At 40.2% G+C, this 27,514-nt stretch overlaps 1 protein-coding gene across 2 annotated transcripts; it reads left to right on the plus strand.

Moving 5' to 3' along the window:
- The first annotated feature begins 4,495 nt into the window (after positions 1-4,495).
- LOC147339314 (uncharacterized) lies at positions 4,496-7,231 on the plus strand. 2 transcript variants are annotated; one of them, XM_086299324.1, is made up of 4 exons: positions 4,496-4,632; positions 5,547-5,695; positions 6,398-6,562; positions 6,640-7,231. In XM_086299324.1, exons 2-4 carry the CDS (start codon positions 5,639-5,641, stop codon positions 6,727-6,729), a joined length of 312 nt encoding a protein of 103 aa, XP_086155450.1. In that variant the 5' UTR covers positions 4,496-4,632; positions 5,547-5,638; the 3' UTR covers positions 6,730-7,231. The 2 variants fall into 2 exon arrangements, with proteins under 2 accessions (XP_086155450.1, XP_086155457.1); XM_086299331.1 differs by lacking the exon at positions 4,496-4,632 and having other exon boundaries at positions 4,707-5,695.
- Positions 7,232-27,514: the final 20,283 nt, after the last annotated feature.

The following is a 27,514-nucleotide window of genomic DNA, read 5'->3' on the forward strand; positions in this document are numbered from 1 at the left end:
CTGAGTGTGATGCAGTATGGCAGCGCTATTATGGAATATGCTGTGAACTTAGCTAACATTACTTAGCAGTGATATCAGTTACTTTGCTCAAGTGAAAGCTTTAAACATTAGCCTGATACATAACTAGCTAACTTAAGGCTTTCTGATTAACCCTCTGGGGTCAACGGACCCAGAGTCTCCATTTCAACTTGGGTGAAACGTGCGGACTTCAAACTATACACCAGTGTTTAAATTGTGTTGATAGGCCACCTAAAACCAGTGATTTTTGTTTTTAATAAAACAGTGGTGTTTACTCCGGGAAGAAACTGTTAAAACGGCATTTTCTAAGGAGAGCGCTAGCAAACACGCTTGAGTGAAAAACAACAGTTGTCACTACCCGATCCGTACCGGAAACCCGATCGGTACCCCGCATGCGCGAAAGGTTTCTACTTCCGGTCGTAGTGTTTTACGATAGTTACAGGTTAGAGTATCTGTTAAGATGTTAAGAATAACAAGTATATCTTAAAATGTTTGCAATAATGAAGCATTTCAGTACAATGTAGACAAAAATAAAAAGATAGTTACGGATCAGGACTCCCCGATCCTTACTGCGCATGTGTAAAGTCTGACCGTACAAATCCAAGAGCACCTGGCTGCAGCCACTGTGGAGCTTGCTCCACTACAGGTCACTCCCCCGGATGTGTTACATTCTTCTCTTGGCAATGTTTGCTTTTCCTCTCATAAGTCTATAAATACCAAAATAAGATCTCTCTTTCAGGATGCAATGGTCTCTGTTCCATCAGCCATATTTTATTGGGCCAATTTTGTAACAGATATTGAATGGAAAAAAGTTTGGACTTTACCACAAAGGTTTTTCTTGACAAACAAAATTAAAGAGATTTCTTTTAAGTTGATTCATAAGTTTTACCCTACCAAACAATATTTGTCCAAATTTATGGCTGAAATAAATGTAAATTGTACTTTCTGTCAAGAGCAACCTGAAACAGTTTCTCATCTGTTTTGGTCATGTAAATTTACGTGTAAATTCTGGAAGGATTTCCACAAGTTTATTACTGACTTTGTTCTCCCTAATCTTCAACTGTACTATAAGGATGTTATCTTTGGCTATTATAATTTTAAAGACAAGGACAATGATGCTTTCTTTTTTATAAATTTGGTTTTATTTTTGGCAAAATTTCATATACACAAAAGCAAAGTCCTCGGCAGAAAGCCTGAACTTCTTGTATTAAAAATGCAACTTGCACAATATATAAGGACAATCTCCTCATCAAAAAACACGAAGGCTCTCAAGACTGTTAACATCTGTAACCGATTGAAACTGCTAACTTGATTTTGGCTCTTGCAAACTTTTGTTTATTTATGTTCCCCTTAATTTATTTTATTTTTTGTACTCACTTTTGTCTCACTGTCTTTGTCACTCTTTCTGTTCCTCATTGTACTACCACAATGTTATCTTTTATGTGATCCCTGTTTTACCTGACTGTATGTCTATAATGTGATAAATAAAGTTAAAAAAAAAAAAAAAGAAAAAAAAAGACCCTTCTCTACAAATCGGGTCTACCCGATCCGTACTGCGCATGTGCAGATGTTTTCTTCTTCTTCTGTTCGTTTAATGGCAGTGTACTCCCCAGTGTACGAGGATACCGCCACCTGCTGACCGAGCGAATAAACCCTATTATAAACTGAATTAGCGTCATTACAAACGTGTGTTAAATTTGATTTAGCGATAGTCGAGTGTGTTTATGCTTGTCTGTGCCATTCTTCTTATTTTACGGCGCTGTTGCTCAATCTGGGGACGCTCTCTGTTGAGGAGAAAAGCATGAATTTCTTTGTATACGGATTATCCATTGTTTAAATGTCCCGGGCAGTCGAAAAGGAGGCAGAGCTGTTGAGAAATGCTAGGAGCTAACTGGGCGCTAACCGCATCATTCAAATATATTGAATGTCACAAAGAGAGGAAGTGACGTAAGATTTGCGCATGCGGGGTACCGATCGGGTTTCCGGTACGGATCGGGTAGTGACAACAGTCATTGGTGAAAAAAGAAAAAAACACTCCTTCCCTATTGGTGGAAAAATGTACCATGTCGACCAATCAAAAAAATGATATGGCAACATGTGGCATTTGGTTGTTTGGGAAGAGAGGGACGTTTTAGGAGTGACCGGCGAGAGAGAGAGAGAGAGAGGCGGTTTTGATATATGAGAAATTTGTGAGGTTTACCGTGTTTGGAGTCTCAAGTTAGTGTGTTGTCTTGTGTAGTTAGTGTGTAGTGTAGTCATTGTTTTGTTTTGTTTTGTGTGTCAGTTCTACTAGTGAATGTGACAGTTGCTGCAAAAAAGCCACCAAAGGCAGATTGCAGTGTAAACGCTGAGTGACACACCTGCTGTCAGACCTGCAGGTTTATCCCTGTGCTGTTCTCATCTGTGTTAGAGTGGACACAAACTATTTTTTGGAGTTGCATCAATAATTTGTGTGCCTTCTTATTTGATGCAGAACACCTGATTGTTCTGTAAATAGTTTTAAATGGTTATGTAAAAAACGTCTGAGCATTTTTAGGTAAATAGTACCATATAACTTTGTTGTTTGCAAAGCTTGTGCATATTTTTAAAAATGTACAATTTCTATTTGCATTTCAAGTTATGAAAATGATTCGTTAAACATGCCTGTGGTTTTTACAGTCAAAAATATCACTTTCTACTCGTATTTTAAATTTTGTCTGAATTTAGATAAATTGTGCTGATACAGTATGTCAAAATGAGAAAATAACAGATTGGCAAGATAAACAGTTTTTAAAGGTGAAATATAGAGGCCAAATCAAAAGTAGTCAAAAACGGCCAATTATACCCTGGACCCCAGCTTTTTGGAGTATTTGAAATAATGGTAATATGAGTGATCCATATGGTCACAAAGAATAGCCACTTGTTTCTGTGCTACCAAAGTTCCCCGGCTTTCATTCAAAATGTGTTTATCTTCAGCATCTGCACATTAAACTACTTAAAACTCATAAATGTCTTCAAGCTCACACTGAGGCCTGTGGGGCACTATCAGCCGCTCAAACGGTACACACATTTATATGTGTATTTGTATATGAATATTTCATACTTTAAGGCTGCCTGTTTATTTAAGGGAGATGAACAAAATACATTGGAATTGTACATAATAATATCACAGATGATGAATTCAATAGATTTTAAGTAGATGCTTGTGCATTCTTAAAGTCTTATATGTTGAATTGAACTATGTGATCTATTCAAAGCCTCCCAGTCAGTGCTGTTCTCCATGCCTGTCTGACTGTACATGATGTTATTAGCACAAACACTTTAAAGGTGATTTACTTCAACAATAATACAGACAGCAATGTAGTTAGCAATAAAACAGTTTTATTGGGAATTAACTTAAAAAACAAACAAACATCTGTCTCCTATTTTTTGTCACACAGGAAAAAAGCATCAATTTCTGAGGAGAAGACTTATTTATTTCTTTTTTGGGGGGGTAGTTCGTTTTTCTATTTCTTAACAAAAGGCGAACAAAGGTGTTTAAGTTCACCTAGGATGATTTGTTTTAATTTTCACATGGTCTTACTGAGGTGATGCGAATTGAAACATGCATTCTTTTTTTGGGGGGGGGGGGCATGTGCTGGAAAAGCTTGAAAGGGGACCTTGAAAGTGCCTAAAAGTGCTTGAATTTGACCCTGAAAAAGGCGTATGAACCCTGTATTATTATTTTTTAATCTTTCATCTACACTCAGAAAAATTATGGTTCTTAAATGGTTCTTCAGATGTCTTCATGGTTCTTTAAAGAACCATCATACGTCAAAGAACCTTTTTATTTTGTGGATGGTTCTTCAGCTATTACAAATGGTTCTTTAAAGAACAAAAGGTTCTTCATCCTTAGCAATCTAAGTTTGATGGTGTAAATAGCATAAATATTTATTCACTATAATGAGGCTGTGAATTATACTGTGTGTTTTCTTTGTGTGCATGTGTGTGCAAAGGGGGAGGGCGGGATACCTGGCAATTACCCTTTAAGAGAAGATGGTAGGAAACTGAATATTCAAATAAAAGTTAGAAATATTTGCAAACAGTAGACACAATACACACATTCAAGTACTGTACTTTAGTTTTAAATTTTAATAAAGCATTACTATTTTCTACTCCAAGGCATTACTTTTGAGATTATTATATATTTTTGAAAATATAGTATAATGATAATACTAGTTATTGTAAACTTTACAAACCACCCAGCAGTATGTAAAGTCAAATTATAAAATACAAGTAAATAACAATTGCAGAACAGAATGTCAGTGTAATGAACACACACTTCGTTTTGACAAAGCGCACTGCTTAGGTAAATGATCTGAGTAGTTGTTCATCACTGAGCAATTTGTTGATATGTGTTTCGAGCCAAATAAATGACAGGGAGAGAGAGAGTGACGTCAGAACACGTCATACTATAACCTCCCGGGAGCGGACGGAGGGGGTCAGTCGTTGGGATGCGCATGCGCAGACAGAGTGTGCGAGCGGCGGGCCTTGACCTTTCGGGGAAAAAACTCACGGACGGTGACAGCGAAACGGATAACAGTCTTCAGTACCTGCTGGACTTTGAAGCTGTGGATTCTGGGACTGTTAGAAAAGGTAAAACATTTTCATTAAAACCTTATTACTGTTTTGTTTTTGTTACTCGTCATTGTAGCTTGCTGTTAATGTTGTGCTAACAGTAGCGATTAGCTAGATAAGTTAGCCGTTGAGGTCAGCGCAATTTAGTATCCAACTGTTTTCCTAACAAAACCACTGTTATAATTAAGTGAAGGTGCTCCCAGCTAATTTGAACCTTTGGCTTCTAAAATATGTGGTTCAATTGCGTGCTGCGTACATAACCTAATGTCAGCTAGACCGAAATTAAAATTTAATATATTGTTAAAGTCACTAAAATGGCGCCTGAAGCCTGTTGTGACGTGAGCTCTGTGTCTGCTCTAGAAACTCTGAAATTCTGTAGATCTGAGCCGTACATTAAATACTCACATGAACCTGTACTTTGAATTCTGTATGAGCTGTATAAAATGCAGCTATGCATAAGTGTTTTGAATGAATAATTAGATTAGATAACTCTTTATTGTCTAATCGAATTATATAGAAATGAATAGAAATGTGACATGAGAAGGTGTGTCTTTGACTGTTCCTGCATAACTTAGTTTCGGACTAGTTGACAAGTTATGCTCCGGTCATTTGATGTTTCCAAGATAGATGTTCTTTTGTAATATAGTTCATTTTTTTGTATATTTCATTTATCCACCATCATACATACAAGCTAAGAAGAGGTCGTTATACTAACAAGAGGTATCAGCGCTGGGCCAAAGTTCAGCACATGGTTAAAGTTTGTAATCCAGCCAGGGTGTAAATATCACTCAGCAGCCAGAGCTGAAGCAGGTAGCATCAACACATAAATCTACTCTACCCGGCTTAAATCACAAGAGCACCTCTGACCAAAAAGCTGTAGATTTTTCTTGTTTGCACAAATTAATCCAGATTCACATTAATTGTGTTCACAGCTCCAACAAAATGAGGAAGAGGAGGGGGAGAAACACAATTAGGTTGAATTACAATTGGATGGAAGTTGAGGACAAGGAGAAGGAAGCTTAGGATGAGGAGGAAGAGAAGCAGCAGGAGCATCTTTAGGGCTCCCTATGATGTCATTGAGGTTTGTTTCATTAATATGGTCCTCTCACAAAGAAAGATGACTTGTTTTAGTTCACGTACTTCCTGTATTAAATAGTGATGTGCAAAATGTTGTGAAAAACCATAGAGCAGGCACGTATAGTGCATCTACAGGTAAATGAACATCAAATCTCTAAGACAGACTGAAATCTGTATATTTATCACCCTTATGATAAAACCCACGTCAGCCATTGGTTTATGGACTTTGTATTTTTTTAGCCTCAGCATCTGCTTTATTGCTGTTGCTATGTTGGGACCATATTAGGATGAGGGATCAGAATCTGGAGTCATGCACACTATTGTTTCATTTAGTGTGTATCCATAAGATTCGTACAGCAGATCCAAGTTGTGCCTTGAAAACAGGAAAGTCGTCTGCATAGAGGAGAACTGTAATAGCAGGCTTGTACAAAGTGAGGCTTTGTGCACTCGTTTTACTTCTGTCACCCTGTTTTGATGCAGAATTCATTTGAAATCAGGCAAGAACTGGACTTATTTTTTATAATGTGTTCTTGTGAATTGATTGTGTATCGCATATGTTTGATTTGACTTTCTGCAAGACAACAGTCGTCCACTGGCCAAAAAAGTTTTCCAAATACCTCCACGTGATCTAGCCTGGATTTAGAAAAGAATAGCACAAAAAATCTGCACCTCCTGCTTCAGATGCAATTTGTGTTTCTGTGTTCAGAGGCAGCGGCGAGAGGGGAGACCTCGGCTCATCCAGCTGGAGAGCCTGACCAGGAGGAGTCGAACATTAACTCAGCTCTTCCAGGGCACCCTGCAGACTCGGCTGCTGGCATCGGCGAGGGATGACGTGAACGCCAAACTGGAGTCCATCACAGGTCAACTGCAGGTATGCGAGTCAGACCTTCTGAGGAGGGTTTCACTTTTCTCTCTTCTTTATAATTGACTCTTTTCTCTCTCTTTCAGCTCCTTGTCTCAGAGTGGGAGGGATTTGAAGCACAAAGGGAGGAGCTTGTCGTTTGGTTGGCTGATATGGATGTCCGCCTGAGAGGTTGACCAGCTGACAGGAAACACCAGTGAAAAACTGAAACAACTGCAGGTGTGGGCTTGTTTTGATATGACATATGTTTGATATGAAACATACGTCAGAGACATTGTCCTAAACTGGACTAATAAAGGACCATGAGTACAACATGAAACGTACATTACATGGTGTAATGCTAAAGTTCATTGATCATTTTATTCATAAACTTGTTGAAATATTTTTATTGAACATGCAAACATCTGCTGATGAAAATGTGTTGATTTATTGGTCTGTTATGAAGCTATTGCTATTTCTAATGTGTTTTATCACTTTCTGATGTTTTATTAATTAAACAATACATGTATTATTTGTTGTGTTATCTGTAGCTATAGTATTTATATATATTTATTTATAGTATAGCAAATATATTTAATTATTACTGTTTAAAACACTAATATGTGACATGTATTAGTATTGATGTTGTGCTGAGGGCTAAAATGCCTTTTTGTCTTTTGGTATACTACAAAATGACAATAAACCATTAATATATGTCTATGCTGTGCTCGTATTTATTTTACCCTGCTCAAATTCAATTTATGATGCATTTTATTTTGAAAGATTTAAAATGGTTTTTTAAAGAACCACTCAAAAAAGGTTCTTTAAAATGGTTCTTTTAAAGAACCATTTGAAGGAACTTTTTAAAAATGGTTCTTTAAAGAACCATTTTTAAAAAGGTTCTTTGAAAAACCATTAAAGGTGCCCCAAAGAACCATTTCTTGATGGTTCTTTGGGGCACCTTTTAAAGGTTCTTCAATGAACCACTGAAAGAAATGGTTCTTCAAAGAACCATTGTTTGAAAGGTTCTTTGTGGCACCAAAAAAGGTTCTTCTATGGCATCAGTCTAAAGAACCACTTTTGGTTCCAGTTGGCACCTTTATTTTTCTGAGTGTAGGGCTGCACGATTAATCGTTAGAAAATCGCGATCTCGATTCATACTTATGTGCGATCTCATTTCCAAATGACAACGATTTAAAAAAATCGTGCAGCCCTACTTTCATCCCCTTCACTGTCATGTACTCACTCTCTCCCATCTCTGGCTCCTGCCCGACTTCTTTCCACACGTTCATTGTCTGCCTCTCTCTGTAAAGAAAAGCGCAGACCGCGCTATTATCAGCGCTCAGACGCCTCCAACCTGATTGCACTTCCATGGGTGGCTACGCTACAGCTGTCTCTGGACAGCAGCAGGTACCCAGAACTGCATGCCAGCAGAGATGGGCACCCATTTCTCCAACTGGCTGCTGTTGGCCCTCTGCCTGCTCGTCACCCTGCGTGCAAAGCTAGCCAGCACTCATCCCCCGCTCCCCCGTCAGCTGTGCCACCCTATGCAGGAGAGGAAACTGTCACACTCCCTCAACTGAGTAGACGGTTCATTCAAAAGCACCTGGCCAACACTTATGTTCAGTGAAGAAAAAAACATGCATATAAAATGTTCAGATGCAAGCTAGCTGTGAGAGAATGTTTGGTGTAGAAGGAAACGAGCGAAAAAAGTTTAATTTTGTGCCTCGAAGCAATTTTCTGCTCCTTGGCACTACTTGCTTTTTCTGCCAATATGCTTCAGTTTGTCTCCCGAAGCCAAACTTTGCACTTAAGAGCACAAATATCTGTTTTTCTGTCTCGTGCGGGGAAGTTTCTTTGTTAAACCCTTTGTTATAATTAATAAAAAGTCAATGTTACACAGCGGAAAAGCGCAGGGGAGAGAGTGGGGAAGAAAAGTGGCGGAAAAGGAGGCGGTGAGGGAAACATATTTACTGACATCCATGGGCTGTCACCGCTCTGATTAATGGTGGCTGGAATCCCTGCCTGGTGAAAAGGTGTTGTTGGGGTGTAGAGAAAGCCCGGGCTCTGACCCAGAACTAATAGCATTCGACTTGAACAAGCTGTCCAACCTGAGAGAGTGAGTTTCTGCTGCTGCCAGTGTGCGCTGCAAAGAAGCTGAAATAACAAAAGTCAGAAATGTGGAGGGGGTAGACACTGCATCTAAGTTTACACTGCAGCCTTTGAACTTGGAACAGCTGGCCTCAATGGCGCGTGCCTGGCCTCACTTTGGTCCTAACTTAATACATGAGGAATAGTTCCTCAAGTTTTGAGCAACAAATAAAAATTTGGGATACTTGGGAATTAATCATTAGACACCATCTGAGGCTGAAAGAAAAGGTGGTTTAAATGCAATAACATGTAAACGTGTAAAGCCTGATTCTGAGAACCAGTATACAAGATTAGTTGAGAACTATACTTTTTATTGCACGGCAAAAATACATTAAGTTCACAGTTTCACAGATAGGCTGTATTGAGACATGGTGCTTAAATGTTGATTCACGTTGATTCACATCAAGTCAATTCTTTTATTATTTATTTAGCCCCAAATCACAACAACAATGGCCTTAATGAGCTTTATACACTAAGATAAAGACCATACAATAATACAGAGAAAGTCCCACGCAATCAGAGGACACCTATGAGCAAGCAATTGGTGACTGTGGGAAGGAAAAACTCTCTTTTGAAAGGAAGAAACCTTCAGCAGGACTAGGCTCAGGGAGGGGGAGTCATCAGCCAGAACTGCTTGGGGGTGAGGGGACAGGACAAAAGACATCGTGGAAGAAATGAAAAAAGTGAGTTTTAACTTTTCCAGTTATGTGATTAGACATCCAATTTTGGTTAAGCCACGACTTTGACTTTGGCCACGAGGGCTCTTTTGTATGCTGTTGACATGAAAGTAGAATGTGGGTTGTCTTGCTTAAATAAGCGAGGCTTTATTTAAGCAAGGTTACATCATCTGCATACATGGTTCAGACCTGTGCCATCCATCCTAAATGGATCATACTAATATCTGGGCTTTTTTGTTTGTTTGTTTTGCATTGTCGATTTTTAACTTATATTTTGGATGCGTTTTTCAGCATTACAGTAACTCCCACTACAGAATTGTATCTGATTTTAATGCAGTGCTCCCTGAAGGGTCACAGCGATTCATTAGTCGTGGTTTTTTTGGCCTTGAAATTTCTCTTCTTTTGATTCTTTTAATGCTGTTATGTACCGTATATAATGAAATCCTCTAACTCTCAGCTCTTTCATGTTGAGACATATTATTCTTAATTTGCTAAACAATTTGCCCTCACAATCTTCAGACTGACAAACCCCCTCCCCGTGACAGTCTTTTTGCTTGAGAAGATTCCCTACCAATTGAAATGACGTGAAAGTAGCAGCTGTGTCCTGGTTGAATTCTCTAAATGCTGAGAAATTGTGCTTCATTGCTTCCTTTCTTATGTCCTTAAGATCCTGATGAATGGGTCATCCTTTAAGAAAGAAAAGGAGATAATTAAGTTTGCCAGACTAACAAATACTGTACTTGTATTCTCTTAGTTACAAAGGCTACAATGTATTTTCCTGCAGTTGCAGTCCTGAATTCTCTTTCCTTGACCTCAGCGAGTAACATACAATGTGGAGTGTTTAGGAAAAGACAGAGAATGCAATCATTGTTTGTTTGTTTTGTTTTGTTTTTTTGGGGGGGGGGGGGCTATTTAAATTCAATCTCAGCCTTGCAGGGATATTATTTTACAGTTAGATCGATGTGTTTTGAACAATGACAGCACCACAGAGTATTTTAGGTCAAACAATCTGCATGGGATTTTAGTACCTTCAGCTTTTATTTGAGGATCTTCTGTTCTTTTTCATCCTTAGATTTACTATGTTGAATCACTGCCATGTTTGCATTTCTACTTGTGTGCTGTGTGAAATTGAACTGTTCATGTTGGTCTTGGAGTTTCTTTTGCTGAGAAGCAGGAACAGAAGACTTGAGAACCGAATCAGAGTCTGTGCACGGGCTCTAAGAGCTGCGGAAATGAGAAAAACGGCAGCTGAGCTATTATATGAGGAAAATAAGTGAGCTGGTTACAGTTACAATCAATTTATGTTTGTTTAGTCCTATATTACTATCAAACTGATCCATCACCATTGTTGAAGTCTGATTTGAACGTTAGATTACAGTGTAAGGTAACGCAGTACTATATGAGGCATGACTGTGGCCAGATCTTTGACCCCAAACCCAGAACCAGTGCAGACCGCTCCTGATTTTTTCCACAAAGAAGTATTTCACACAAAGGTAACTTAACAAAGGGCATTAACAGAGCTCTGGGAGAATGCATGGGTCGTGGAGAATTGTCCACAAAGATGAGAAGCGACTGGTCCAGATTGCTTGATTTTATAGAAGCAGATGTCCAGGAGCGGTTTGGGTCCACAGGGTTATGACTGGAGTAGTGAGTATTCAGTGAGGGTCCAGATTATGAGGTTGTGGGAACAGGTGAGCATTCAGCAGCAGGTCCACTTCCACAGCCAACGAGGAGATGGAAGTGGAAGAAGAAGGAATGTTAAATTACATAATACACAAATCCTAAACAGTCAATGTGATATTTTTGTCAATCCCTTTAATTAAAACCAAAATCTGCACTTCGGTTACATGTTGATTGTTTGACCTGTCATTAAACCTGTTGCCTGTTAATCTAACCAGCTGTTGTGAGGTGTCTCACCATGATTAGGGTTTAAGGACTTGATATGGGTTAGTGTCATGAAATTTAAATTGAGCTTATAGTATTTTTTTTAAAGATATTTTTGAAATTTTTACAGTAATATGAGGTAATGGGGTTGCATTTACTGTTTTTAGGAAATAGGGGAGTATTTCAGTCAGTACTATTATGTGGGGTATGATGCCACTGCCACCCCTACAGTGTAATGTTTTTGAACAAAGCACTGGGACTGTTCCATTTCTGCATTTTGTCTGAAGGCATTAAGTGAGGATTAGGACTTGGGAAGTGAAAGTAGCCGTAGCTACCTCCCTGTTCTCCTCTTAAAAAATGCCACATAAAAAGGGTCTTCGCTTCAAATAATCTGCAGCATACTTGCCAGGAACATCATCCTGCCGAGGCTGTTTCTTTGCTGAGGGTAACAGCAAGCCCAACAGCTGGGACATAATGAAGCTTTCAGGCACTTGTTCTCCCATCGTGTAGCACCAGCCCCTGTCTGCTTCCACCAGATGTTCCCTGCTTTCCTTCCAAAAGGCTCTGCTGCCAAAATGGGTACGGAAACCAGCTAACTCCACAGTCAGTTCATGATTGTAGGGTGATAGTTGGGTTAATTGCTTGTTTCGTGTCTACTGGGCGATGCCCTGCCACTTTGTTGTCATCTTGTATGTAGCTGGGAAAATTAGTTTGATGGTAACCCGAGCTGCTGTTGTCGGGCTCTTTGGTCCGGAGTCAGCTGGGAGCAGATAAACCCGATGCTATTGACTTACTTTCGGGGGAGCTGCCATTATGAATGACTATTGTCTGAGTTTTGATGGAGGACGTGTCACTGTGTGTCCTAAAAAGCACACAGTCCTCTTTGCCACCAAATCAAATGAAGATGTTAGGGGGACATGGGTGTGACTGAGCACTGATCAGATGCTGCTCACCTCCTCGGAAAACTCGGGAATATCTCTTCACCAACCGCACAGTTGTATGCTCAGGAATCTACCTGCAATGAAAAAGAGGCCTCTGAAACCTTATTAGAGGTTCAAACAAGTTTATATCTGCATGTGTTTGGACATTAGCAAGCTCTATATGCAAACAACCAAATTTCAGGTTGAAGAATTGGTCGAAATGTATGGCTAGTTTCAACTCAATGCCTTCTGAAGTAACAAAAACACAATTCTGTTCCCTTTTGTGCCTGGGTGTGCCGTTCTGCAGTGCATTTCCTGTTAATTGCTTCGTCTGATGTAACCCTTGCCAGTGGAATCATGTTGCAGGCTCACAGAATTAATTGAGACTAGATGTTACATATGTAATTAAATGAACTCGTATCATTTATGCTTCGCTCGGTTCCTGTTAAACTGGTAGCACTCGAACCTCGCTTTTCTTTGGGGCAAATGAAGAAATCTCTATGGGCCATCCTGTCACTGATCAATGCACATTTAGATGTTTAACATCTGGCAAGCCACTGGAAAGTGGCTTCTATGGCAACACTGCGTTGCCATCATCCTCCCATCATTAGCTTTCACCATTGCCCCAGGGTTCATAATGTCGTTAGAGATGCAGAAAAGTGGCGTTACATGGCGTTTCCCAGCTCCTTTTATTGAAGAAGCCTGCTATGCAGCCTGCTTGTCCTATTCCACGGACACCACAGGGAAATAAGACATGACGAGAGCGCACAGACGCGAGGTTTAAAATTTCCTGCATCAAATCTATTTTTTGGGGTGGGGGTGGTGGATTTGGCAAACAAACGGGGTCACACAAGCTCGTGGAAAAAGCTTTTACTGCAATGCTGTAATTTCTGAGGGTGCTTATGGAAAGTGGACTATAAAGGATTTGATGTTGTTGACCCTGTTGGCGCGTGCAAAGATCAGTTCTGTAGATTTTCGGTCCCTCTTTTACACCCAGAGCCTCGGTCCTCTACATTTCCTACTATCTGCCCATCGCTGCACTAGTTTTAATCGAATGTGCAGTCAAAATGATCAGCCACAACGACTGAAATTATGTAGTTGTAATTACAAACAGATGGGAGGCTTTATTTGCACTTAAGGCGGTGGTGTGCATGGGAAATGCAGTGTGAACAAGAATAATTAAGAAGTTAAAGTCCTGTTTTTGTTTTTTTTGTGGGGGTTTTTCCCCAAGTTGTGTTTAAATATCAACACTACGATGTACATTTGTTTTAAATTAACAGTATATTAATGCTTGGCCTGGAGCAGCCCTCACCTTCAAGCCTTTACTGAGAAGATATAGATTTTTATTCTATTTATATATTTATTTTCTGAGACTTCAGTGTGTTTATTTGTTTTGGAGGAAAGCAGTGTGTTAAAGTTGTGGTGCCCCATGCAGGAGATGCTTCCTGATACCTGAGGACTCACTGGGGAGGAGAAAGCAACTCATCAATCGAGTCACATATCACTTTCTGCTTTGTGGCCTCTTTGTGGCGCATATAAAACACTGTCACACAATGGGCACTGCTAACATTTAATATAACGACAAGTTAGACAAATGCATGCTCATTTTGCTCCTTTATGTGGAACTCTCAGGGTTGGCCTTATCTTATGCGGTGTAAAGAACACTGCAAACTCTAGAGGCTGCTAGTGGACTTCAGACTGCATTCAACCTATTAATGAGAGCAATTATCAATTAACTTAAAACGGGCCATTTTTAATCGTTAATTTGGATTATGTGCACACATGTTTTGTGGAGCCATATGGAGCACTTCGTATTTTCTAAACATTCGGATATCTTAATTATGCAGCTTTGTTTCGGAGTGCTTTAGAGTAGCTGCTTCATTGCTCAGACTCCAACTGTTTGCAGTTCACTTGCTGTCTGTGTACAACAGAGGTCACCAGAGGCTGCTCCTGCACGTGAAACCGGCACATCTGCTACGTCTTGAGCTGTGAACCGAAGTTCCCAAAATGTGTCGCAGTTGTGTTTGTTTGTTGTGTAGTGTGTGGGGTTTTTTCCCCCTTCAGCTACCATTCTGATTCAGCAAACCTGCAAGCGCAAGACTGCTTTATTTACGATGCTTGATTTTTATGTATGACAGTTTTGCTGAGAAGAAGAAGAAGAAGAGGAAGAAGGGAAAATGTTCCTCCTCCCCGTCACCCCCGTGTTTCCCCCTATTGATTTTGGAGCTTGGTTGATGTGACTCCGCGCCAGAAGTGTCACTTAGATGAATCACTGTTAGCCCAAGCTGGCACAGCTCAGCACTGGTGACAGAAGGAAGAATTCCACGTGGATCAAATAAATACAGATGTGAAGTAATTAGATGTATTCCCAAGAAGACCATCGCGGGGATGTTAAAGATGGTAGGGATCAGCATTCCCACCATGGTAGCTTTTATCAGTTTAAACAGGAGCAGGAACTAACTGGGTCACAGCCCAGGAGCTGACTTTTATGTTGGAGGGTTGAGCAATAGAGGTGGGCGGATCCATCCTATTATCGATACTAATGCTGCTATTGGTACTGAATCGATAATAATAACGCGATAGGATCAATACTGTTTTTATCCTCTAATTTCAATCTTTAGCCCAATGAACTGTGTTAAAATAATTATTGAAAATGACAAAATATACCCCGAGATCATAATTTAGAGTAGCACAGCACTGGTTAGCAACGAACGGGCTTTCAAATTTGTCATATTAAGCAAACATTATGTTAACAAATCAAAAAGTTTGTTATGGAAAAAGTATAAAAGCATAACTACAGCTCACGAATTAGTATTGTATTGCTAAACCTGGCTTTATATTGAGTTTTTTTCACTGATGGCTACATTTAACCTTGATTCAAATAATATGAGACAGACTCTTATATTTAATTTTTTTTTTTTAACAGAGTCATCCTGCAGGGCCTGACAGAAAGGAACAAAACACATTAAAACGCGTCAAACTCTAGGAAATGTCATTGCAAAGAGAAAGATATGGACCTGTACCCAGCCTACGTATGGCATTTCTATAAAGTCAAACAAAGGCTGTAATCAATTAGATTCCAAGAATGAAGCAAAGTACAGTATCCTGATGGCCCTGAACAGATTGGATTTAGAGGAAAAATGCTATTGCTTTGGTGCGCTGTAATATTGTGAACGGGGCACCGCATCTGGGGTCGGGTGGGGGCCCTCCACCAATTTATGTAAAACACACTTTGATCTTCAACCTAAAAACACATTTGAGAAAATCGCTGCTTTTAGTGCAGCATCTCATAACAAAGGCGGTGTACATTTGCCACATAATACTGCCATTACAATTAATGCCACATCCCTGTGAAATTGAACCCCACTTTTTTTTCTTTTTTTATTCCTCCTCTCGCAATTATAGGCCCCTTCAGGAGGGGACGTATTTATGTCCGGCAGTTAGCAATGCATTGATTTAATACGTTTCTAATCAGGACATGCAGCTCCGGGGCCTAAAATGTTAATTTTTCCTGCTGCTTACAAAGTAGCCTTTGATTTTCTGTCATGCCAGTAATTACAGCATTTTGCCACTAGACAGGGGGAGAGCTTTGTCTCGTCTAATTATGAGGTAATCATTGCTGTAGTGCCAGCATGTTGTTCTCACCTTTTTTTTTTTTTGTTAATACTATTTTGATTTTATTTTTACAGCTTCCAGCTATTACCTTCCCTTCACTGTGACACAGTTAAGACTGTGTGTGTGTGTGTGTGTGTGTGTGTGTGTGTGAGTGAGAGAGTGTATATCTGGAGTGTAGTAGCCTAGTGACTGTAATTGTTGTGGTATGGGTGCTGTTAATTACTGGAGTAAACGGTTGAATCACGGCCAGGGCCCTTTGTGGCTGCAGAGTGGCGGGCAGCAGAGGAGAGAGACAGAGGGCTGGAAAATTGTTTTTACCATCTGGGGACCGAGGGATAGAGAAGGGGAAGCAGAAAGGAGGAAAGTGGGAACAGCAGCAGACAGAAAGGCCCAATTGGTGGCCAGAGCCTAAGGGTCTGGGGGTCCATATGGAAGGCAACACTTTGCCTTGCACTTTATTGCACACCTTGCTGTTTTAATCAATGGCAAGCCTGTTCACAGAGCCTAAAGCTGCAGTGGTTGTTTCTCATTGTCATAGCACTGCTTCCACTTTTCCTGCTCCACTACGCCCCAGCATGCCTTACCAAATCTCAGAGGAGCTGTGCGGCAGCACTTTCCAGGTCTCTCTCTCTCTCCAGAAGTGAGAAATGTTTGCACTTTGTGTGAGGTTAAAGCTCCTCTTTGGTAATGATGATTTGATACGCTTTAGGCTCCTGCCTGTGCAGCTCTAATTTCCCAGCAAAGCGGGATAAGAACGGAGACGCCCGCTGCGCTTGGAGTCGTTTCTTAAAATGGACGACACCATTCCATCTGAATTCCATTTGAGTGCTGAACATAATGGGATTAGGCTACAAAAGGCGGCGAGACAGTGGGATATGTGCTAATAACGCCATAAAAGTGCCAGTCAGCAGTGGGCTGGCTCCCTTGAAACCCCACACTGGTTGGAGGCAGTTTAAGCACGTGGTGAGGGATAAAGGCCTGCGTGGGGGGTTGAGTGTTTTATTTTATTACAGAACTCTTGCAGGAACATCAATATTGTATTAAATTAGTTCACTTTTGTGAAAAAACAAAACAAAACCCCAGCACACACAGAAAACAGGTGAAAGGTGTTTCTCTAAAGTAGACCCAGTGTGTTACCAGGAGCATCTGATATTGTATAATTACTGTAAAGGACATTCAAATGCAGATTCCCTCTGTTTGAGCTGAGCAACTCCACACTTCAGCATATATCCCTGCATAATACTGGAGTCTAGAAAACCTCAGCTGGTCAGTAAACTGGTCGGGTTAGATTTCTTTTTTTCAAATATAATGTCGCGTTACTGTAATATAATCACTTAAATCAGGTAATGAGTAAAGTAACAGATTACTATTAAAAAGAGAAATTAGATAACTGACAGGACTTAGTGCTGCTGAATCTTTGATTTGATTTTATTTTTTGCTGTGTTTTACTTGCATCTATTTGTGAGTGTAAACAAAAAAAAATGTTATTTTATTTTATATGCTGGAATATGCAGAAAATAGGTTTAAATGTTAAACAATTTCTTCAATCAAAGACTGTTGCACATAATTTAATTTTTGCTTGATGTAATGTGCATACAGTTAAAAGATTAAAACTAATAAAACAAGTTTTTAAAAAGAGACTTTTTCATTTGATTATTTGATTTTATATGATGGATTATGCAGAAAAAATACAATATTGATTTGTAACTATTCAGCTTGTGTATCATGTTGTTAAAAAGTAACTAAGTAATAAAGTAACTAATTACTTTTGAAAATAAGTAATCAGTAAAGTAACTGGAGAAGTAATCATTAATTAGTAACTAATTACTGTTTTCAAGTAACTTGACCAACACTGGTTGTCAGTTTATTTTGTTTTAACGTTGTAAACTCATGAAAGGGAATCACACTAATGACTCCAAACTTTTGAAAATGGCAGCAAAAACATGTAGAGCCTGGATCCTGTTCAGCTGTCAACACGTTTCCTCTGCAGCAACAAAAGAGACTGCAACAAGGGGAGGTGTTTGTGGCAAAAACACCTATTCAACTTTCCAAAACTGCGTTGGTGGGAGATGCATTAACAACATTTTAGCTTAAAACTGATTCCATTGGTGTGGGTAACTGAGACCCTGTTTACATGTAGATGATGAGGTCACAAGTTGAAAGTTAAGTTAAGAAACTGGCAGCCTTTTACTTTAAGACAGGGATGCCAAACACATGGCCTGGGGGCCAGAATCGGCCCGGCAAAGACTCCAATCCAACCCAGTGCACCACTTTGGAAAATGTGAAGGAGGGCAAGGAGGACTTTTGACTTTTAACTCTAACTCTACTCTTTTCTGTTAAATGTAAATGTCTTCATGCGGACAGAAAAGGAGAGTTTCACTGTTCTGGCTCACCTCAGAGCGGTGTGCTGTATGTGGCCCATGATGTTAAATGAGTTTGATATCCCAGCTTTAAGTCTTTAAGGATTTACCCCCATATAATTTCAATAATAGGATAAACTAACAGAGTTTACGTAGAGGTAAAAAAAACAACAACATTTTTTGTAACCAGGCTGTAAACATGCTTGCAATATTAACATGAGAGTGTGAGGAGACCGACTGTGTTTTGAGAGCTCGAATCGCGCTGGATCTTTCACTCTTGATCATATTACCTGGGAGGCATCTTAAAATTAAACATCAGAGATAGAAGTTTTATTGAGGCTTAGCTTTTAAAAATGTTTGAAATAACCTACATTTTATCTACCCTGTGGAGAGACTGCCTTTTTTGCGCACAACAAACCAAATCATCCCTAAGAATGCTGACTGGCGTGTGCCGACACAGCTGCATGATATCATCCAGATGTCTGCATTGTGCAATTAACAGCATGTTCAATGGAAACAGTCCCGCATTATGTTTTCCCTACAGAAGTCAGACTGCAACAGGCTGCACTGACACCATTGCTGCTGTTTGGCTCTTTCTATTACACCCTCTGTCGTTACTTGGATTTGTGATTAAATTTAGCAAAGTGCTGCCGATAGCCGAATTGTCCAGCCACTCTCAATTACTGTCTGGGGAAGGTACCTGAGAAAGCTTAACACAGCAATTAACAACTTAATTAAGTGCCACAGCCATTGTGGCATTTCTGGAGCCATGCAACAAGGGGCATATTGATTGCAGGGGATTGCCAGTTGGTCCCCAATTGATCGCCCAATCGATTGGCTTGGATAGGCACTCCTCAGTGACTCAGGGAAAGGAGTTGGTGTGTGTTGTGTGTTTTGTCTCAGAGGAAGTAGCCGTCATGCCACTGCATGACACACTGATAATGACCTGCCAGACTGGCTGCGTGGCCCCTACCGGTCCCCCTGAGTGCAACACACGTGTCTGGTGTCAATCATTCACTCGCTCACTCACTGTCTCTCTCGCTCTTTCACATAAACACACACAAACCGAGGCCTCGGGTCTCTGCCTGAATCCTAAGTAACATCTGCAGTCTATTCATTCTAAATACACCTGACAGGGATGCAGTGACACAAGCGCAGGCATAGCAGAATGGATTGAAAACACTAGATACAGGTATGATACCTGAAATCACAGATACATGTTACTATTAATTTCTATTGGGATGTTCAGATTATGATTAAAATTAGGTCAGAATATCAGAGGCTTTTCAGTAAAAAAAAAAAAGATCCAATGGATTCTGTTGGAAGAGTAAAAACAAGCAAAAAATGACTGAACAAGGATGCACCAGCCAGCCTGCACACATTCACACAGATCCAGTGCTCCCCGGGGAGCAGTTGGGATGCAGGATGGGGGCTGGATGTTAGTGAGGGGTGAGGGGGAGGGTGAAGTGGTGGTAAGATGTCAAATAAAATGTCATCTCTTATTGTGTCAATGAAGTAATTCCCTTTTAAAGGCTTGACCCTTCGACCCTGGAGGAGCTCGGCCAATTGCCCAGTGCAGCCATGAGGTGATAACAAATGACTCAAGCGAAGGGGGATGGAGGGGGGTGCACGGTGCGCAATGCTGGACTCACCCCGGGCCGGTCTCGCCAAAGAGAGGATGTGTCCGAATCAATTACAAACCACTTACTCTTTCAGAATCACTCATCCTACAATTTGGTTAATCTACAGAATGTAAAATGCCTTTTTATTATTATTATTATTATTTTTAAATGATTATTGAACCATTTTATTTTCTTGGGTAACTCTTGGGTAAGGTCCTACTAATTAGCAAGCACCCTTTCAGTTGAACCTCATAACACTCTGTGCATTAGTAGTTTCTCATTTTGCCACTGGGGGGCAGTATTATATGGATGAACTTGAAGGCTGCAACCATTGAAAAACTCTAATTCCTGCTTTGGGACTATGCAGCCATGCTCTGTGGATGGTCGTACAACACGCGCTGTAATGTTACTCGATTTTGAGTGAAAAAAGTGTGTGTGTGTGTGTGTGTGTGTGTGTGTGTGTGTGTGTGTGTGTGTGTGTGTGTGTGTGTGTGTGTGTGTGTGTGTCAGTGTCAGAGTGGTTGACAGGCTCAGCTCTGCCCGTACCCGCTGCGGTTCCGAGGTGCTCAACTTATGACCTGTAATTACATTGCTACTTTGCTCTCAAATCTCAATAGAGCAGGTTGGTCTCAGACACTTCAATTACCAGTCCTCAATACCTTGCTCTCACATTCCCAGCAAAATCATAATGATAATCCAGGGAATGGACTGATCCAAAGTTTATTGCACATAACATGGAGAGAAAGAGACAAAAGATATGTTGCAATTAAACAGCAAAGAAAAAAAAGGATATAGGTGTTATTCTTATTGTACGGTTTTCCTAGTTATTGTTAAGCATGATTTTCAGGGGGGAAAAAAGACCTGTAACCCGTCTTCACAGATTTGTAAATTCTAGTATCCATTTAAACAGGAAGACTTTTCAATACTTAAAGAAGCGCTTGTGAAAACAGCACGGCAAGGCCAACAACAATACCCCCCACATGTCCCACAGATTCTTTGGAAGCGGTCTGCATCAATTTGCATTCAAACTTGTTGTAAAATAGAGAAGAGCAAAAGATCTATCTATTGGGGCACATTTGAAGGTTGGGTCCAGGTCGCATATGTTTGCCCTTGCATAGTTCTGGCACATTGTGGTGTAACGGAGCCTCAGCTGCAGGATTGCAATTTTTAATGAAAAAGTGGGGGCCCCCCACATCCAGGTAAGACCCCTGGAGGTTGTATTTCCAGGGCTTTGTTGTAACCCACAATGAGGCTGTGTGGACGAGCGCAAGCATGTACACACACAGACACACGCGTTCGCGCTCACGCACGCAGATTTAACGCAACAATGATGATGGCTACAGCAGTGGCTGATAAACACTCATGTATTTCCCTGAAAAAAAGCACATTTTGGATGTATCCTTGATCATCTGAAAGACTCTATCAGACATTAAATATTAAATGTCTCCAAACTTTCATTAAGTATATGAGGAAACAGCTGAGGTTATTAAATGCCCACCAAATACAACTTTAGAAATGAAAGAATCGCTGTATTTTTTATTTTTTTGGTGAAAACATGAAACAGGCAGTCAGATATTTTAAGGTTCTTTGTGGGCATTCTTTGCAGATCAAGGACAGTCTTATTGCTATTACCTATAAAATATTTAAATATTTTCTCAGTGGCATAATTATAGTCATTTTTTGTACTCATTTAGGCTTAGTTCAAACATCTTCAGTGGATTTCATCTGTTATGGTGAATGGTACAAAATGAATCTGTGTTACTGAGCACTGATTTAAGCTTACAGATAGACGTACTTTACCGTATGTATGCGATCACATGTATCCAAGACGCATCTCTGAGTTTCACCTGCAATAGAAAAAAAAAATGCAAGGAAGCTCATCAGTCAATGAGCCATTGAAAGTGTTTGCTCAGCTGTTCAACTGGACGGCTGATCCTAACGGCCTGAAATAGTCTGCCTGGAAAAAAAAAGTGCAAATTACTGGCAAGCATAGCAGTGGTATAATCTGTCTTGCGTCTTATAAGAAACTGAGCTCAAATCTGTGCTCTTGTTTCCAGCCAGCTGTTTATTACCATGCGGGACTTACACACACACACAGAAACACACAGAAACAAACACAGATCTTATCTCAGCAGAAAGATTATATTCCTATCATGAGCCAACTCCCCCCCAAACAAACAAACACAAATCTGCTGTTAGCAGTAGTACCACAGGGCGTACTGTACCTGGTGTTATACCTATCAAACTATAAATATGATTAAAAAAACATTGCAAATCAGTTTACAGTAAGGACAGCAGGCAGCAAGCTAACAGTCATCAGAGACCTATTACAAAATGTACTAGCAGGATATAGTTTAAAAAAAAAAGATGTAAGTGATAAATAATTAAGAGTGTGAATGCTATCCTCTTTTGTTCACTTCATTTCATTTCAATGCAGTTTTACTCACACAATGCCAAATCACAACAACAATCACCCAAAGCACTTTACATTGTAAGATAAAGACTCTACTATAATAGAGAGAAACCCCCAACAATCAAACAACCCCGTATGAGCAAGTTTGGTGACAGTGGAAAGAAAAAACGTCCTTTTAACAGGAAGAAACCTCTGACAGAACCAGGCTCAGGGACGAGAAGCTCTCTAGTTATTGAGGACCTTTTACATGAGGAGAAAGATCTTTCTAGTCCCTGTCAGGACTCCTGCTGCAGCATTTTGGATCAATTGAATGTTTTTCAGGGAGTTTTTTGGACATCCTGATACTAAGGAATTACAGTAATCCAGAAGCAATAAATGCATAACTAGTATATGTACGATTGTGCAAGACAGCAATCGTACATATTTATTTTTACACATGAATCTCCCCTTTGCACATCGGAAGCCACGATGGGCCAGAAAACACACAGAAATGTTTTTAAGGATGGTAACACTGAACACTTTCACTCACAATAACAGAGCAGACGTCCCTCTTTATGTGGGACAGCACAGCATTTGTATTGCTTGTCCCTTCCGTCCCACTTCTAGAGACTATGTCCCACATTTTTGCCGGCTCTCAAGGACGTGCACTTTTCTAAAGTCTGGATTGCATCAAATGCATGCAAAGGGACGGCTTTTTATTAGCCTGTGTAATGCTATGACCATTTGTGAAATTTAAGAGTTACCAAAGAATCACAAGCTTTGCAGATTTTGGCAAATATGATGAAAATTACCACAAAGAAAATAACTCAGCAGTATATGTGCATAGTAATAATGTTTTTCTCTTTTTTTGCTAGTTATTTTTATTTGTTATTTTTCAGTTTTGCACAGGAAAAAAATGTGTGACAGACAGTGCATGTGTGCCACAACTATAACCTGATATTTATGGTCATAGTTATTGCGTAGAATTAGTAGAACAATAGAATTCATAAAATAATCAGATATGGTTCATAAAAGTTGTACTAACATCTGGATGAAACACAAAGACTGTCAATAAAAACGATAGTGAAATGAGAAAATATGAAGACTAATAAAACCATGAGAACAAACTTCAGCTTCATTGTATTCTTATTGTATTTACTTAGCAAAAGAATTATGAAGCTACATTCAGATATAACATATTTAACCACCTGTAGCACAGTTAATGCATGCTACTTTGTCCCCAGTCAAATAATGTTAAAGATGTTTATTAATTTTTATGTTACAGGCAGTAATGCATTAGTCACCTGGCAGGAAGGGCCAGCACACACACCAATGTCACTACAGCTTTCCACTGATTCACCACAGTATTGGGTTTGTCATCTGCTGTGAACGACTAGTATTAAGTGAGTGACAATGGCCCACTTGACATGTTGTCAGTGCACATACTGTTAGCACAATAACATGTTAATATGAATTTGATTTGATTCTACCAAGAAATGTTTTCCAATCGTGGCAGGTCATAAGTCAGGTTAGAGACTATTTTTGAAAATTAAATTAATTACTGAGCTTTCAATTGCTCATACACAGACAGTAAAGGCACTTAGAGATATTATTCAGTGTGAGCACAAAACCAAACCAATGAATTTATCATTTTCATCGTAGCATTTATTTCCTTTGTTACTTTCATTGCTTAGTTCAATGCGTCGGTCTTTATATGACACATGCTCGCTCGCCGTGATGAGTTCTTTCACACAACAAAGGTCAGAGGCATCACTTACAGAAAGAGAAGGACCCCCACAAACACTCAGTTGCTCCTCTATCAATTATTGAGCCGCAGTTGTCAGTTGAAAAGCCAGCCAGACTTTCCGTTGATCTGTTTGATGAATATTTCAGCTGACAAACCGGCCACCTGACACTCCTCACCAGAGCAATGTGTGGTTAGAGAGAGGTCACGCGTTCTGGCCACAGTCATGCACATGTGCATGCACATGTATATACAGTTACAGTGTAGCTGTTGTTGCTATTCTATTGTGAATGCTTTTAGTTACTGTTTGTTTACATTACTTTCCCCCCAGAACTCTCTGTGGTGGTATCTGTGTTGACTACAAACAAACAAAAATAACATGTTTCCTTAATATATATGTGGACACTACACGTTGGAGGAAAATGCTACTATAGCCTGAACGATATAGGATTTTTCGGCCCGATACCAACATTTGCAAATATTTATTTACTTTTTCACACTCCCCTCGACTCTGCTTGAATCAGCTAGTTATTTTTTAGCATTCCCAAAAGGAAAGTTTCAATGTACAATGTACTCCGGTGGACTAACTATGCAAAGTAAACTTTATGCAATGTCGACACTTAACATGATGAAGGGTGTCATCTAGACTGGCAAACAGCTAATATTGGCCAATATTATCATCATTATCAGACGATATCCATCCATCCTCAAGTTCCTCTCTCAGCCCTTGGTATTTTTCCAGCTTTTCTTGTTTTTTCTTGTTAATTTTGCTATCACTTGGTATATCTGCATCTGATATGGCTGTCTGCCTCTGCTTGTCTACCACTACCACGTCAGGTTGTTCTTCCAGGCCATACTTGGCACAAATGTTCCGATGCCGGCCATTTGGTTATGGCATTCCATGTATGCCCTTCCTGCTAGCATCTTGCACCCTGCTGTTATATAGTGGATTGACTCAGGGGCATCTTTACACAGCCTGCCAGGTGTGATAGACCCCAGCCTCTATGGATCTTGTGCTGAGAGCTTGTTCTGCCATGATTTGTTCCTCTGTGTTGTCTTTCAGTCCAGCTTTGTCCAGCCACTGGTAGGACTTCTGGATGTCAGCCACGTCTTCTGTCTGCTGATCACACTGTACACACTGTGCAGGAGCCTGTCCTTCCATGATGCTTCTTCTCTTGCTCCTCTTCTACTGGCTCTGACACTCACTAGTCCCCGGCCACCTTTCTGCTTAGGGTACGGTCTCAGGGTGCTGGATTTTCGGTGAAACCCTCCATGCATGGTAAGGAGCTTCCTTGTCTTGACATTAGTGGCTTCTATCTCTTCCTTTGGTCAGCTTCTTATCCCATCGGGGTATCTGTGTTGATTGATCAGGTCTTGTTGTTTCCATTCTGCTGATTTCTCAGGACTTGCCTTAATCTCTGCAGGTACTTGGTAGTTGCAGCTTTCCTAGCGGCCTCCTCGTAATTCCCAGATATTCGTAGCTGTCCTCAGTGTCCCCTCTGACTACCTTCCCTCTTTTTGTTACTTTCCGATCACACTTCTCCAGTTCAAACGGCATTCCCATCCATATGGACTTTTATTTTAGACTTCACCAACCACTGCTTTATTATTCAATGCAGAACACAGATATCTCTTTGCTTGAAGGAAGATACTGATCATTGTAAATAAAATAACATTATAGGTAATCCATGCTGATATTTTATTTTGAGGTTTACTGAAGAACAGAGTAAAATAGTGATGGGTTTCCTGGTGAGTTTGCACAGGGAACACTCAGGATATTTTCATCTAAAATTTTGGGACAATCAAATTCCTAGGATGAAACTGCCAGCTCACTACAAGAATGTTACATGAAAGGGAAACGATTCACCACTTTGAGCATTTTTAATTAAAAAAAGAAAAGTCATATTTTGCATTCAATATAATGATTTGACCACAGCATGAAAGAAAAGCCAAGAGAGCTTGGATGAACTAGTGATGTGTTATTTATGTGGGGCTCAGCTCAGATGCTACCTCACTAAAGGAGACATACCCCATAAATTTTTCTGTGGCCACTATGAGCAGGTCAGGAAGGCACCAATATTTCCTCTTTATTAGAAACAACAGAAACAACATACAGCCATAAAAGGGGCCCTCTGAGGTGAATCTGAAAGACTGGAAATGGCAAGAAAAGTATGCAGTTCGAGGAGCTGAAAGGTAGTCACACAACCCATTTCTCTCCAGTCAGTTCATACGCATCTTGGTGCATTTCCTCATAACTCTTCCACCAGTGACTCACAAAGTCCTCGTGCTTCATCACAGGTCAACTTGGAGATGAACTTTAAAGGAAGAGGTAACAAATGATCACAGCCTCTCGGGCAATTCATATCTGCTGAAGTGCCATAACCGTCTACGTATCCTGACCTCAATTTGGAGGTTGCGTGTTGTGAAGGCCCATCTGAGTGAGATGGTATCGATCTGAGCGGGGGCTCTGGCAGCATCAATAAACAACAGGCTTCAGGCTTCAAGGCTGAGGAGACACATCTCTATTTCAGCTGGAGGGTTTGCATCTGGATACCTGAGTTGGGACGTGGCCCTGGAACAGATGGTGGGACATGTTTTTCTTGCTGAGCTCACAGCTCACATTTGTGAGACCAAGCCAGTGATATTTAGCCCACCCCCTCCTGGATCTATGAAGGTAAATAAGGCCCCAAACTACAAGCTCACATTTTTTACTCTAAATAATTACGAATTAAGTTTAAGGGGCACATTAGATATAGAAAGATACCAAGTAGCAGCCAATATAGCAGAGAACGATCAATGCTTAACGGGTAGACAAATAGCATTTCAAGATCTTCTATATCAGCATTACAGCGAGAGACGACGGTGCTGACTTTGGCTCGTTAATCAATAAACACAACGAGCCGCCCAATATGTTTGACACGGACTAATGAAATAATAATCATCAAGAGAAAAAGAGGATGTGAACAAAGGCTGCATTTCTTAATAAACAGAAGAAAACAAAACTAAAGTGAAAGGAATTTGGCGGTCCTGCCAGGCAGTTTTGTTGCTGTCTTGTTTACTTGCTTTTCCCTCTTTGCTGAGAAAGTTAAATAAGTGTGCTTCATATATTTAGAGTCAAACTGAGCTCTCTTTGCGCTAAGCAGCTTGTCAATAGCAAGAAAAGAGGCATGGAGCGAAAGAGGAGGCCTGATAAAACGGCTTTTAATTACCAGACAGTGAATGTTGGCCTTCCTCGTCCACTTTCCCCTCCCAGCTAAGCCAGGAGTTTGATTTCTGATAATGCGGATTGCTGACTGGGCTTCATCCTAGTTGTCCCTAAAGCAGAAGGATCTAACGTCACGTCCTGGGAGAGCACGTCTGACAAAGTGCCATATAGATCCTCTGCTTTTCATCAGAAGTCAGTGCTGGTCGAGGCATTAATCCGAGTGCTTGATGGCCTTGCTTGTGTTTCCCCTTTTGTATCCAGTTGCAATTAGGCGGAGTAATAATTTCAAGCATTGCATGGAAATCAGTGGGTCTTTAACCTAATTGTTGGTACAGGTGTAAGATCAGGAAGGATCAATGCAATGAACTCGTAACATCCCTCTGGGAGTGTTTTTTAAAGGTTCAAGTACAGA

Source organism: Aulonocara sp. 'chitande type north' Nkhata Bay, linkage group LG1, assembly GCF_057382095.1.
Source record: "Aulonocara sp. 'chitande type north' Nkhata Bay isolate Kocher_YH1m ecotype deep benthic linkage group LG1, A_spYH_male_GT1.1, whole genome shotgun sequence".
Taxonomy (NCBI): domain Eukaryota; kingdom Metazoa; phylum Chordata; class Actinopteri; order Cichliformes; family Cichlidae; genus Aulonocara; species Aulonocara sp. 'chitande type north' Nkhata Bay.